We start from the raw sequence: 12,002 nt of genomic DNA, 5'->3' as shown, positions 1-12,002 counted from the left end.
CTCGCCCCTCACCCCTCACCCTCACTCAGCCCCTCACCCTTCACCCTTGCTCCAGCCCCTCACCCCTCACCCCTCACCCCTGCTCCAGCCCCTCACCCCTCACCCCTCACCCTTGCTCCAGCCCCTCACCCCTCACCCCTCACCCTTGCTCCAGCCCCTCACCCCTCACCCTCACTCAGCCCCTCACCCCTCACCCTTGCTCCAGCCCCTCACCCCTCACCCCTGCTCTAGCCCCTCACCCATCATCCTGTAAGCAAGCCTGACTGACTCATTGCTCCCTCTGAGTGTGCTTCTGTGGAATCACACCTCTCAGTTGTTGGGACCTTAGGAGGAAGTAGGTTCCCATCGCTCCTCAAGGGAAGGGATTTTTGGCAACAGCCCCTGCAGGGTGTGACCTGCTCTCCTGAAGTCACTCTGAGTCACTCTGAATAAGATGTCAAGCGTTCTGGTTGGGAACCCGCACAGCTGGAAGTGAACCGGGCTTGGCTCGGCTGGAAGATGCCTGCCCAGGAAGACTACCTTCAGCTGAGCGGACGGCAACAGAGGAGCCTGGGGACGATAACTTCTGATGAGGGGCAAGGGAATCAGGTGGGGGGCATACAGAGACCAGGAGCCGGTGCAGTGGAGAATGCTGATATCAAAGGGGTCTTTAGAGAACCCACCAACATCCCCTTAGAGAGAGCGCCATCTGGGTAGATCAATACCACCCTGAACCTGTCATTTTTCTACTTTTTTTTTTTTTTTTTTTTTTTGTCTCTGTTTTAGCCTTGGCTGTCCTAGACTCGCTGTGTAGACCAGGCTGGCCTCGAACTCACAGCCATCCGCCTACCTCTGCCTCCCGAGTGCTGGGATTAAAGACGTGGGCCACCCACACCCAGCTCATTTCTCTACTCATCTGTGACACAAGGCAGCAAACTCCACCCACTGGCAAAAGGGAGATGACAAGGCAAACTGCCTGCGTTAGTTACTTGCAGCACTATTGTGACAAAATATTTTTGACAAGGGTGACTCAGAAAAGTTTCGTTCGGCCAGTTCCACGGTGAGCCAACATGATGAGGCAGGCCTAGCTGCAGGAGCTTGAGGCAGCTCCTCACCGGGCATCTGCAGTCAGGAAGTGGGGAAAGATGAACACTTGGGCGCAGCTTGTTTTCTCCTTTTTAATTGGTCCAGGACTTAAACCCAGGGACTAGCACAACCCACATTTAGAATGGTTTTTACACCTCAGTTAATCTTATCCCAGTTGCTGTTAATTTAAAGTATGGCCTAATAAATGCTTATTATTAAGCTTATAATTACTACGGTGGTATTATCTAACCTGCTTTTACAATCAGTGAAGACATAGACACCTAACATATTTTATAATAGCCTATTTTCACCTGGGTCATGGCAAATATTACCTTCTAAGCTACCTTCATTTATCTTCCAGCCTCCAGCCCGTGCCAATCTGCTCCTAATAATTCCTGTTTGGGCTACCTCCCTTCTGTAATCTCTAAGCTTGTTCATTTTGGCCGTTTCTTTCCTGTGGGACTTCAGGGTTCCACCAGTGGGCCCACGTGCTTCTTTCCTAGCCCATGGCCACTCTCCTGCTTTGTCCTCCTCTGCCCCATCTGCCTTTTCTTCCCAAGATTCTCTCTGCTCAAAGCTGGCTAACCTTCGCCCACCCCTTCTTTCTGCCTTGCCCAGGTGAAGGTCTTTTATTCAGGCAATCAGGGAGGCAAGGTGCTGGGCAGCAACTAGACTTTGCAAGGCAGCAACTAGCATCAAAATACATAGCATCAGACCAGCCTCCAAGACATCCAACACAGGCCAGAGGTTTCTCTTCAGTGATCCTAGGTCCTGTCTGGTTTACAATTGGTAGTAGCCATCGGACTGCCGCAGCCTGGACCCACGCACGCGGGCACCACATTGTTCACAGGGTTGGGGCAGAAGCTAGACCCCTCCATACACTTACAGTAAGATGGGTATCACTGTTCATCAGAGACCAGGAGGTGAAAAGGACCACACCCTGCTGTTTGCTAACCATGGCCCCGTCTCTGCTTTCTGCGCCCGCCTGCAGGCTTAGCTTTCGCGATGCTGGCAGCTGTCCCTCCGGTGTTCGGCCTGTACTCTTCGTTCTATCCTGTCATCATGTACTGTTTCTTTGGAACCTCCAGACACATATCTATAGGTAAAATTTTTTTTAAAAAACTTATATTTTGACCACCTACCACTGTTTTCCAAACTTGGCAATATGCTTGTTACTATTGCTTAATAACCGTGTGTTAACTTCATACCCGTGAATTGTTTGAAAACTGCGTCTCCGGCTGAGAGTGTATTGACAGTAGTTGAGCGCTCACCTAGCCTGTGTGAAACCCTGGGCTTGATTCCTTGAGCTTCTGAACAGTGCTCGCCTGCGCTCCTCCGTTTCAGGTCCTTTCGCTGTTATTAGCTTGATGATCGGTGGCGTGGCTGTTCGGTTGGTCCCCGATGATATAGTCATCCCAGGAGGCGTAAACGCAACCAATGGTACGGAAGCCAGAGATGCGCTAAGAGTGAAGGTCGCCATGTCTGTCACCTTGCTTTCAGGAATCATTCAGGTGAGACTCCAGTGTGCGGAGATGGACTCTGGTTTGTTCATCTACGAAATGCCTATTGCATTCTCTTGGCTGGTCTCACTCTGTGTGGGCAGAGAGAGTCATACAGCAAAGCTCCAATGCTGGGGCTCATGGTGCTTTTAAGAACCTGCCTACTGGATGCCTCAGTCCATCCGTCCCCCCGGACCCCCCACTAAGAATGACTAGTGAGCTTCCCCTGAGTGTTCCAAAAACAGACAGGCTTGAAAGAGTGGGTGGTCCCTTAGGAGCTGTGAGCAAAAGGCCTGTGTTTGTGGACCACAGTACGCAGGAATGAGCCCCTCACAGACAGGGCGGAAGCGGGAGCAAGGTTCTGAGGGACCCAAGCCATGGCGGGTTTAGCTTTATTTTCTTTACAGCCCATAGCCTGTTAGCTGCCACAGGTACAAGTCTACAGGAGTAGGAAGTGACGTAGAAAGGGATTCCTAAGTCTTTTGTTGGTTGTCATCTCCTAACTCATCATGCTCTTTGTTTCTTTGTCTTTTTTTTTTTTTTTAAATACAGTTTTGCCTAGGTGTCTGTAGGTTTGGATTTGTGGCCATTTACCTCACGGAGCCGTTGGTGCGAGGGTTTACCACTGCAGCTGCCGTGCACGTGTTCACCTCCATGTTAAAATACCTGTTTGGGGTTAAAACAAAGCGGTACAGTGGGATCTTTTCAGTGGTGTATGTAAGTAAGCGAGTCCTGACCCCCTGGTACTGGCTCCCCACACCCCCTACCCCTGTCCGCTCCTGTGAATCTTTCCCCTTTAAGGCTTCGAGGGAAAAGACTTAGTTATTCTAAGGCCTTCTGGGAAGGGTGCTACAACCATGGTTAACCCTGACATTCTGTTGTGGCTATGTGATTCTCCCTGCTTCAGAAGGGATTTGTTCTTAGGTCTCCGTTGATGACTGCCCCACTCACTCTAATTAGGTGAAGAGAGAGAGAGCTTTTAAGCTATAATGGGAAGCTGGATGTCGTGGTGGATGCCTTTAATGCCAGCACTTCAGAAGCAGAAGCCAGCAGAATTCTGTGAGTTCGAGGCCAGCCTAGTCTACATAGTGATTTCCAGGCCAGCCAGGGCTACATAGTGAGACCCTGTTTCAAACAAACAAAACAAAAACCAACAAAAGCTATAGTAGAAAAGCACAACTCTTTTAAAGGTTGCTTATTCGAGCAAGAAAAAAAAAGCAACACTATAAATGGTTTGACCAACATTAGCAAACAGTTTAATAAAACATGCATAGACTATACACAACAGAGAAAATAAACTGTTTGCAAGTGCATAGTAAAAGTACCTGGTTAATTCAAAGTTGATTATATGAAGTTGATAACAAAGTCTAAACATTCAACTTTTTGTTTTGTTTTCTGTTTTTTGAGACAGGATTTCTCTGGGTAGCTTGGTTGATCTGGATTCTCTTTGTAGACCAGGCTGTCCTAGAACCCACAGAGATCTACCTACCTCTGCCTCCCGAGCTAAAATTCAACATTTTTTTTTACACAATGCAATATAGCTAGAAATCATTAACAATATAGTCTCCCAAATCCTGAGTGGGGGCTGGAGAGATAGCTCAGCTATTAAGAGCACTTGCTGCTGTTGCAGAGTACTAAGGTTCAAGTCCTAGCACCCACCTCAGGCAGTTTATAACTACATGCGTCTCCAGCTACAGGAGATCCAGCACGCCCTTGTGGCTTCGTTCAGCACACACAAACATGAACACACACACACACACAAATGATAAAATACTTCAAAACCACAACTACTATAAAACCTATACGCTTAGAATCCAAGGGGGGAAAATGCATTTCTAAATGGCCCCTGAAGTAATTCTAGCCAATTGACAGTGAGCTACTGCAAACAGCATTGTCAGATCCTTGGCTGTAGCCTTTGCAGGTATTTATCTGCCAGGCCCTTCACTAGGCACTGAGATAAGTGACGGCTGGACAGACCTAGCCTTGACCTTGGAGCTGACGGTCCCATGGGAAAATAGTTGAGGTAAACCATGAGTTGTAAAAATGTGCAGTTCATTACAAAGTACGTAAAGTGCTCTGAGAGGCGGGGCAGGATGCTCTGAGAGGACAGACACCTTTCGACTAGGGTTCTGGGACAGTCATTTTGAGGAAGTGACACTTAAATTTGAATCCTCAGGTGACAAATACTGGAACCAAACCAAGGGTGTCCCATAGATTATTAATTTCTTGAGATAGTTGGAGGTACACCTCATACTCTGAGACTTCTCAAAATGGCTTGTCACAGAGAAAAGGCAGCCTGCACCTGCGGGAGCCCTCCGCTGTGCCGCCCAGCTGCGGTGGCCTCTCGGCTTTGCTGGGTGTCAGGTGCAATGATTGTATTTGGAGTACCCAGAGCCCTAAGACATGACTAAGATGGCTTTCTTCTCTACCCCTCCCGGGCTTCTTTCTAAAACTCATTCTCCTGGCTCCAAAGCCTGCCTCACTTCACCGTCATCGCCTCGTGACAATGTCTAAGTCAGATTTCTAAAGCTTTGCCGTGTTTTCACCTCTGAAGTGTTCTGTGGTGTTGACCCCGATTCTCCCGCAAGGCTCCTAACTCAGCCCCGGGGTTACCCTTCTGAATTTTAGATGAGCTACACACACTCAGGTATCAGCATATCAAAACCACCTTAACCCCTTGCACGGTGGAGCATGCCTGCACCGACACTCTAGTGGAGCGTGAGTTCAAGGTCAGCCTGGACTCCATCGTGAGCTCTTGTCTCAAACAACAATAAGCTCACTATGTTGTTGGATAAGAATTGCGAGTATAAACTTGTATGATTAGGCAAAAAGTGCCTCCTAATTTGTAGAAGATGCGGGGACAAGTGCTTCAGCCTACAATCTTTCCCATGCGCATGCCAAATAGATGCTCCACCCCCGGATGTTACACGGGCTCTTCCCCACCCACCTCTCTTTCAAGTTTAGGCTCATCTGAACCTTTTGGAGATTTTCTTACTGTCGTAAACTATACGTAGCAAGAAGCTAGGCTGAAGAGGTGACACAGCAGTTCAGAGTGCTTACTGGCCGTGCAGGAGACCTGGGTTTATTTCTAGCAGCCAAATGGTGGCTCACAATTGCCTGGAACTCAAGTTCAGGAGATCTGATGCCTTCTTCTGACCTTCATGGATTCCCAGATGCATGTTGTTCAAATACTACACTCAGGCACACACATGGCAAAATGTATCTCATTGTTCACATTTTTTTTAAATTTTTTTTAGTTTTATTTATTTATTTATTTATTTGGTTTTTCGAGACATGGCTTCTCTGTGTATCCTTGGCTGTCCTAGACTTGCTTTGTAGACCAGGCTGGCCTCGAACTCATAGCGATCCGCCTGCCTCTGCCTCCCGAGTGCTGGGATTAAAGGCATGCGCCACCATGCCCAGCATTTCTAAAGCCTTAGCAACCCAGACAGAAGCTTCCCATTCGTAAACAAGTCCCACCACCCCCCCATCCTCTCCCCTCGGCCCTGCTAGCCTCTGTCACACTTGTCTCTGTGACCTGCCTGTCTAGGGACCTCTCTGTGTGTTGAGTCGTATAGTACGGGTGCTAATGCTTGATGCAAACCTCCAGTGTTCACTGTGTTGCAGAGTACAGTTGCTGTGTTGCAGAATGTTAAAAACCTCAACGTGTGTTCCCTAGGCGTCGGCCTGATGGTTTTTGGTTTGCTGTTGGGTGGCAAGGAGTTTAATGAGAGATTTAAAGAGAAATTGCCAGCACCCATTCCTCTAGAGTTCTTTGCTGTAAGTACATGCAAGGGGATGGCCTGTTCAGGCCCCTGCGAGGGTCGATCGCATGCACCACCTGCAGGGGCTTCTGATGTGGGTGATAGAGGGACAGGGATCTGGAGGGTCCTCCCCCCCCCTTCTGTAAAGCAACTAACACAATAGTGAAAGGAAAATGCATTAAAACGTAGACAGGGTTTCTCTGTGTTAGTCTTGGCTGTCCTAGACTCACCTAGTAAACCAGGCTGGCCTCGAACTCACAGTGATCCGCCTGCCTCTGCCACCCGAGTGCACCACCATGCCCGGCTGTAAATGTACTTTTTAACAGTGCTTAGCATGAAAGATGGGATATGTCTTCCTTACTTTTTTTCATTATCTGTTTATTTTTAAAGATTACGCATTATTTTAATTACCCACAATAACGTCAATAGCTTTACTTACTTTAATAAAGCAACTTCCGTTTTGAAAAGACAAATTTCCCCAATTTTCTTTGTTTTCTAGTACTTCTAAGCTGAAATACCTCACAGTCTCATATAACTCAAGTCCAAACATCTCTCAACATATTCATGACTGAAAAATTAGTAGCATTTTTTAATGCATATACATTGAGATAAACAATACCGCGTTGTTAAGTGACCTCTGTTATTTACCCCTGGATGTGCGCCTGGAGTGGGCCTTGCAAAACCCATAACCATCAGCGTTGGGGTCAGAGTGAACTCGCTCCCTCACTCCTCTCCACAGAGAGCAAGCACAGAGCACCCAGTGTTTGTGACAGTGTCAGAGGGAACATGATCTGAATTAACGTTCAAACAGCCGGCTAGGCTACCTCTAACTAGAGGTACGCCCAGCTGCGCTGTTTCCCTGTAGCCTTTAAAATCCACAGAGTCCCAGTGGATTCCTGAGTAGAAAGTTTGGGCCACACAAAGGTTCTTTTTTTTTTTTTTTTTTCAAAAAGTAACAGGTACCAGCCTTCATGATTCCTTTTAGGCATACAGTTTATTTTTATTATAAATTTGTTTCAAGTTTTGCACTAAGGCGACCCATCTCTTCCTGTCAATAGGAAAATAGCAGTTTAGTAATTGGTTACCACCACCATAAGATTGAGCTTCCAAGCACCTGAACTGCATTTGTTCTGAGACTTTAAATAATTCTAGGCGATCCCTCCAGTTTGAGACACACAAGAGCCCGTTACAGCTGACAGACACAACCGTCACCACCATCAGAGTCATGTCACTAAAGGGAGCCAAAGGTCCTGGTTCCTCTGAGCCTGCTCTGCCTGACAGTAAGCTGTCCTTACTAGCAGTTGGGTAGAGGCCACACCTCCTGGAGCTGTCCTGAAGCTCTCTTTCCTTCTCTCCTGGGCCCGTCTATTCCGAAAGTTCTGGAAGCAGTAGTTACTGAGGGCGAAGGAAGCCACCACTCATTCTGTCCTGTTCTTGTTTTGGGTTTGTTTGTTTGTTTGTTTGTTTGTTTTGGTGTGTTTTTGTTTTTGTTTTTGTTTTTTGATTTTTTGAAACAGGGTCTCTCTGTGTAGCCTTGGCTGTCCTGGAGTCATTTTATAGACCAGGCTGGCCTCAAACTCACAGCGATCCACCTGCCTCTGCCTCCCGAGTGCTGGGATTACAGGCGTGTACCACCACTGCCTGACTCTGTTCTTCTACTGGAAGATTGTGCTGTGAAATTCAAGTAAAACTGGGTTCTGATAGGGCAGAAGTGGCCTTGGAAACACCGCTCTGGGTGACAGGCTGTGTACCCTGAACCTGGAGAGGACAGCTATGTGGCACTCTGGGAGGCTTCTGGCCGTGTCCGTGCTGCCATCCTGGGGACCGGGACAGCAGCAGAGGGATTCTAAAGCCTGTGTGGGTTCCACAGTGACAGGCTGGCATTACCAACCTCACCACACGTGTGGTATGGGCCCACATTCCTTCTACCTGCCCCAGACTCAAGGTCAACCCTACTGATGGCCTCCTGCTGCTGCCATCAACTAGCCAAACACCTCAACTACGAACCGAGCACAAAGAAAAGAAGCTGACTCAAGCCCTGAGCTGTAGGGTAAAGTCACTGAGAGACGTTAGTTAGCTGGCACTGGACAGCGCCCCTTCTTAACCCGGAGACATGAGACCAGATCTCCCAATGGACAGACGCGGTGAGCCTTGCTTTTGTCCTGTCAGTACTGGGCTGTAAGGGGTGTCTGGGTTTGTGTCTGCTGCAGGTGGTCATGGGAACTGGCATCTCGGCGGGGTTTAACTTGCAAGAGTCCTACAGCGTGGATGTTGTTGGAACCCTTCCTCTGGGGTAAGGAAATGGTTTAAGAGGAGTGACTGATTACTCAACAGATTAACCATCTCTAACGCTGCATGAAAAAAAAAATCATCTTTTCTACATAGCGAACAGACAGAGATTTTATGGGCTTGAGTGTGTGTGGGCGGGGGGTGGGGTGGGGGGGGTTGGTGTGTGAGTGTATGTGTGTGTGAAGATGTGTAGGTGGGTGGGTGGGTATGTGTGTATGTGTGAGTGTGTGTGATATGACTGTGTATGTGAGTGTGTATGTGTGTGTGTGTGTGTGTGTGTGTGTGTGAATGTGTGTGTTAGTTAAAAACTTGTAGCCACTGGATATGATAACATACACCTTTAATCTCAGCATGCAGGAGGCAGAGATGGGCAGATCTCTGTGAGTTCAAGGCCATCCTGGTCTACATAGCAGGTTCCAGGATGGCAGAAATACATAGTGAGTCCCTGTCTGGGGGCGGGGGGGGGGGGGGGGGGAAGACAGGGCCACAGGGCCATAAAAGGGGGAAAAAGTTAAAGATTTTATTTCTAACTATTTTTTATGTGTGCATGTGTAGGGGTGTGTGTGTATGTATGGGAGTGTGTGTGCATGTGTGTGGATGTGTGTGGATGTGTGTGGGTGGGTGTGCATGTTTAGATGGCTACGGGGGCCAGAAAGGGTCACTGGATATTCTGGAGCTGGTGTTGCCAATTGACAGGGATGCTGGGAACCAAACTCAGAGCCTCTGCACTCAGCACTGAGGAGCATCAAGCACTCTCAACCCATGAGCCATCTGTCCAACCCCATTAACCTCATTTAACTATACGGTGTGGTGGTGGTGACGATATTCACCCAGTAACACAGATCTCTGGGACGCCTTCATCTTGCAAATCTGACCTGTATACTCATTAGGCAGCCATGCCTTCATTCTCCATGGTTCAGCCCCTGGTGACCACAATTCAGTGTTTTGTTCCATAAATTTGCCTGTTCTCTCTATACCTTTTTATCAATGGTCACACAGTAGTTGTCTTTTTGCGACTGGCTTATTTCACTTGGCCCCGTGTCCCCAAGGTTTATCCATAACAGGACACACAATGGCATGTTATTCTTTTTTCAAAGGCTGAATGCTATTCCACTGAGTGTATGCCCTCTGCTGTGTTTGTCCATTCACCCATCAAAGGATATTCATTTTCATCCACTGCTGGGCTGTTGTGACTAGCTCTACCGTGGGCCTGAGTATGCAGATCAGTCTTGCGTCTGCTTTCAGTGGTTCTGTTGGCACCACCTAGTGGGATGACTAATCTCAGTCCTCTGGGATCACCTGGAAGGCCTTCAGGCATGGAGATTTGCTTGATTAGATTAATCGAGGTGGGAGGATCTCCCCACTGTGGGTAGCATCATTCCCTGGGCTGAGACCAGGAAAAGTGAGCTACACACCGCCTCTGGAGGGCAGAGAGGCCCAGGCTCTCACACAGACCTCCCTCCACTGAGCCAGCTTGGCAGGCAAAGCTTCCAAGTGTAAACAGCAAAACAAAGTCAGTTTCGTGAGCTTGTTTTTTGGTAATGACTCAGGATGAAAACCATAACCAGGGAATAACTTTGTTTTCAACTTATACTGAGAATTTATAAAAATGCTTTTATACCCACCGTCCCATTGAGGCTTGTACTAACCCTATTGACAATGCATAGTCTTATCCCTGTTTTGTTTTGTTTTGTTTTGTTTTTTGGTAAAAGTTCATTTATTCCCATTTACTTGGCAGTTGTCTACTTAATGCCTATCATGTGCCAGGGACACAGCACTTACAAACAAAACAAACACACAAACAAAAAACTGTCCTCGCCCCCCTGCAAGCTCCGTGCACACAACCAGTCAATCACAAAACTAAGTCGTGAGAGAGCTGAGAAGAAAGGACGCCAGGTGAGGGAAGGAGGCGGCTGCTGCTTTAAGGGGGGTTCCAGGGAAGGCGATATTTGAGAGACCTAAGTGAGGTATTTCAGTGACTCGCTGGTGAGTCCTGGCCATGTCGTGTTCTTTCCGTTACCTCATCCAGACTCTCTAACAGTGAGTGCTGCAATAAACAACTGTCTTTAATCAGACCAGCAGGTGACCCTATTCAGTCACTAGTTACAAGTAATTTAACTAAACAAGAACATCTTACATTTAATTTTCTCCTTTAAAGCACAAACAAGCGCTGGCAGGTTACCATCCGTGTCCCTGTGACTCCTCCCTGATGCCTCCCTCCACCTATGGCATTGTACCAGGATGCACTGCGACTCCTTCCATTTGTGGGAGCTAAACTTTTGAGAGAAGAGAGCGATTTTACCTTCTGAAGCTTGGGTGCCCAGAAAACGTATCCACTTGAAACTTACTCAAGACCAAGCAGGTGTCCAAATGTGGCGGCGTGCACCTGTAGTCGTGGCACCTGGGAGGCTGTGGCAGAAAGAAAGCAAGTGTGAGGGCAGCCTGGGCTACACAGTGAGTCTGGAGCCAGCCTGACCAGCTGGCTGGCATCTTCTTTCCTCATGGCATCTCCAGCAGAACAGTCAAATCTTGTTTAAGTGATTGTCTCGGAGAGGAAAGCAGAGAATTTTCCAGGCCCTTTTCAGCAGGGCACGCACCATTTCACCTCTCTCTTTTGAAATGGTAGTTTCAAGTAAAATAGCATTCTTATGCCCTTGGGCCTTCAGGAAGAGGGGTCTTGCTCTCAAGGAACCTTTCCTTCTGTCCCATTGCGTGGTCCCTGCCATGCTCTCTTTGATGGAAAAAAAAAAACCAAAAACAAAAAAACAAACAAACAAAAAAACTCTTTACCAAATGTAACCACATCATTTGCACTTGCTTTATCTGTAGCAGCTCTAAATGCACTGTGTGTCCTTACTTACTTACTTATCTAAACACTCACTAACTGGCTAAACGCAGTAAGGAATGACCATGCCATGGCTGAAATGCCACACTGTCTCGAAGTTTCTCCCACTGAATCATCCAGTCTCATGAGTTGTTTCAGGACGTAAAGAATGTACCACAAATCACCTGCAGCCCACTTCTCCTTAGAGACCTTGCTCCCATCTGAAACCTCATGAGCAGCTCAGCCTTCACCTTCACATTTCTTCTTTTTTCCTTTTCTTTCTTTCTTTCTTTCTTTCTTTCTTTTTGTTTTTTGTTTGTTTGTTTGTTTGTTTCTCTGTGTAGCTGTCCTCGACTCACTTTGTAGAACAGGTTGACCTTGAACTCACAGAGATCCACCTGCCTCTGCCTCCCAAGTGCTGGGATTAAAAGCATGCGCCACCACTGCCCGGCTTACCTGCACATTTCTATCCACGTTTTAGGCTTCCAAACTCCCAGCAGAACCAAGCAGGTCTAGGATTTACCAAGCCCATAGCTTCAAACTCTTCCACATGCCTCCACA

The 12,002-nt window shown here is 47.7% G+C and overlaps 1 protein-coding gene across 1 annotated transcript in view; it reads left to right on the top strand.

Annotated features, from left to right (window-relative positions):
* SLC26A5 (solute carrier family 26 member 5) overlaps positions 1-12,002 on the top strand; it is a 29,267-nt gene that overhangs the window by 2,875 nt on the left and 14,390 nt on the right. Inside the window, exons 3-7 of the mRNA XM_084784754.1 lie at positions 2,057-2,167; positions 2,410-2,576; positions 3,117-3,281; positions 6,192-6,344; positions 8,539-8,621. Coding sequence (XP_084640880.1) covers positions 2,057-2,167; positions 2,410-2,576; positions 3,117-3,281; positions 6,192-6,344; positions 8,539-8,621 — 679 coding nt within the window. The remainder of the gene's footprint in view (positions 1-2,056; positions 2,168-2,409; positions 2,577-3,116; positions 3,282-6,191; positions 6,345-8,538; positions 8,622-12,002) is intronic.

Source organism: Acomys minous, assembly GCF_964271855.1.
Source record: "Acomys minous genome assembly, chromosome: 6".
NCBI lineage: Eukaryota > Metazoa > Chordata > Mammalia > Rodentia > Muridae > Acomys > Acomys minous.
The sequence above is the reverse complement of the archived record's forward strand: the minus strand, read 5'-3'. Positions and strand labels throughout refer to the sequence as shown.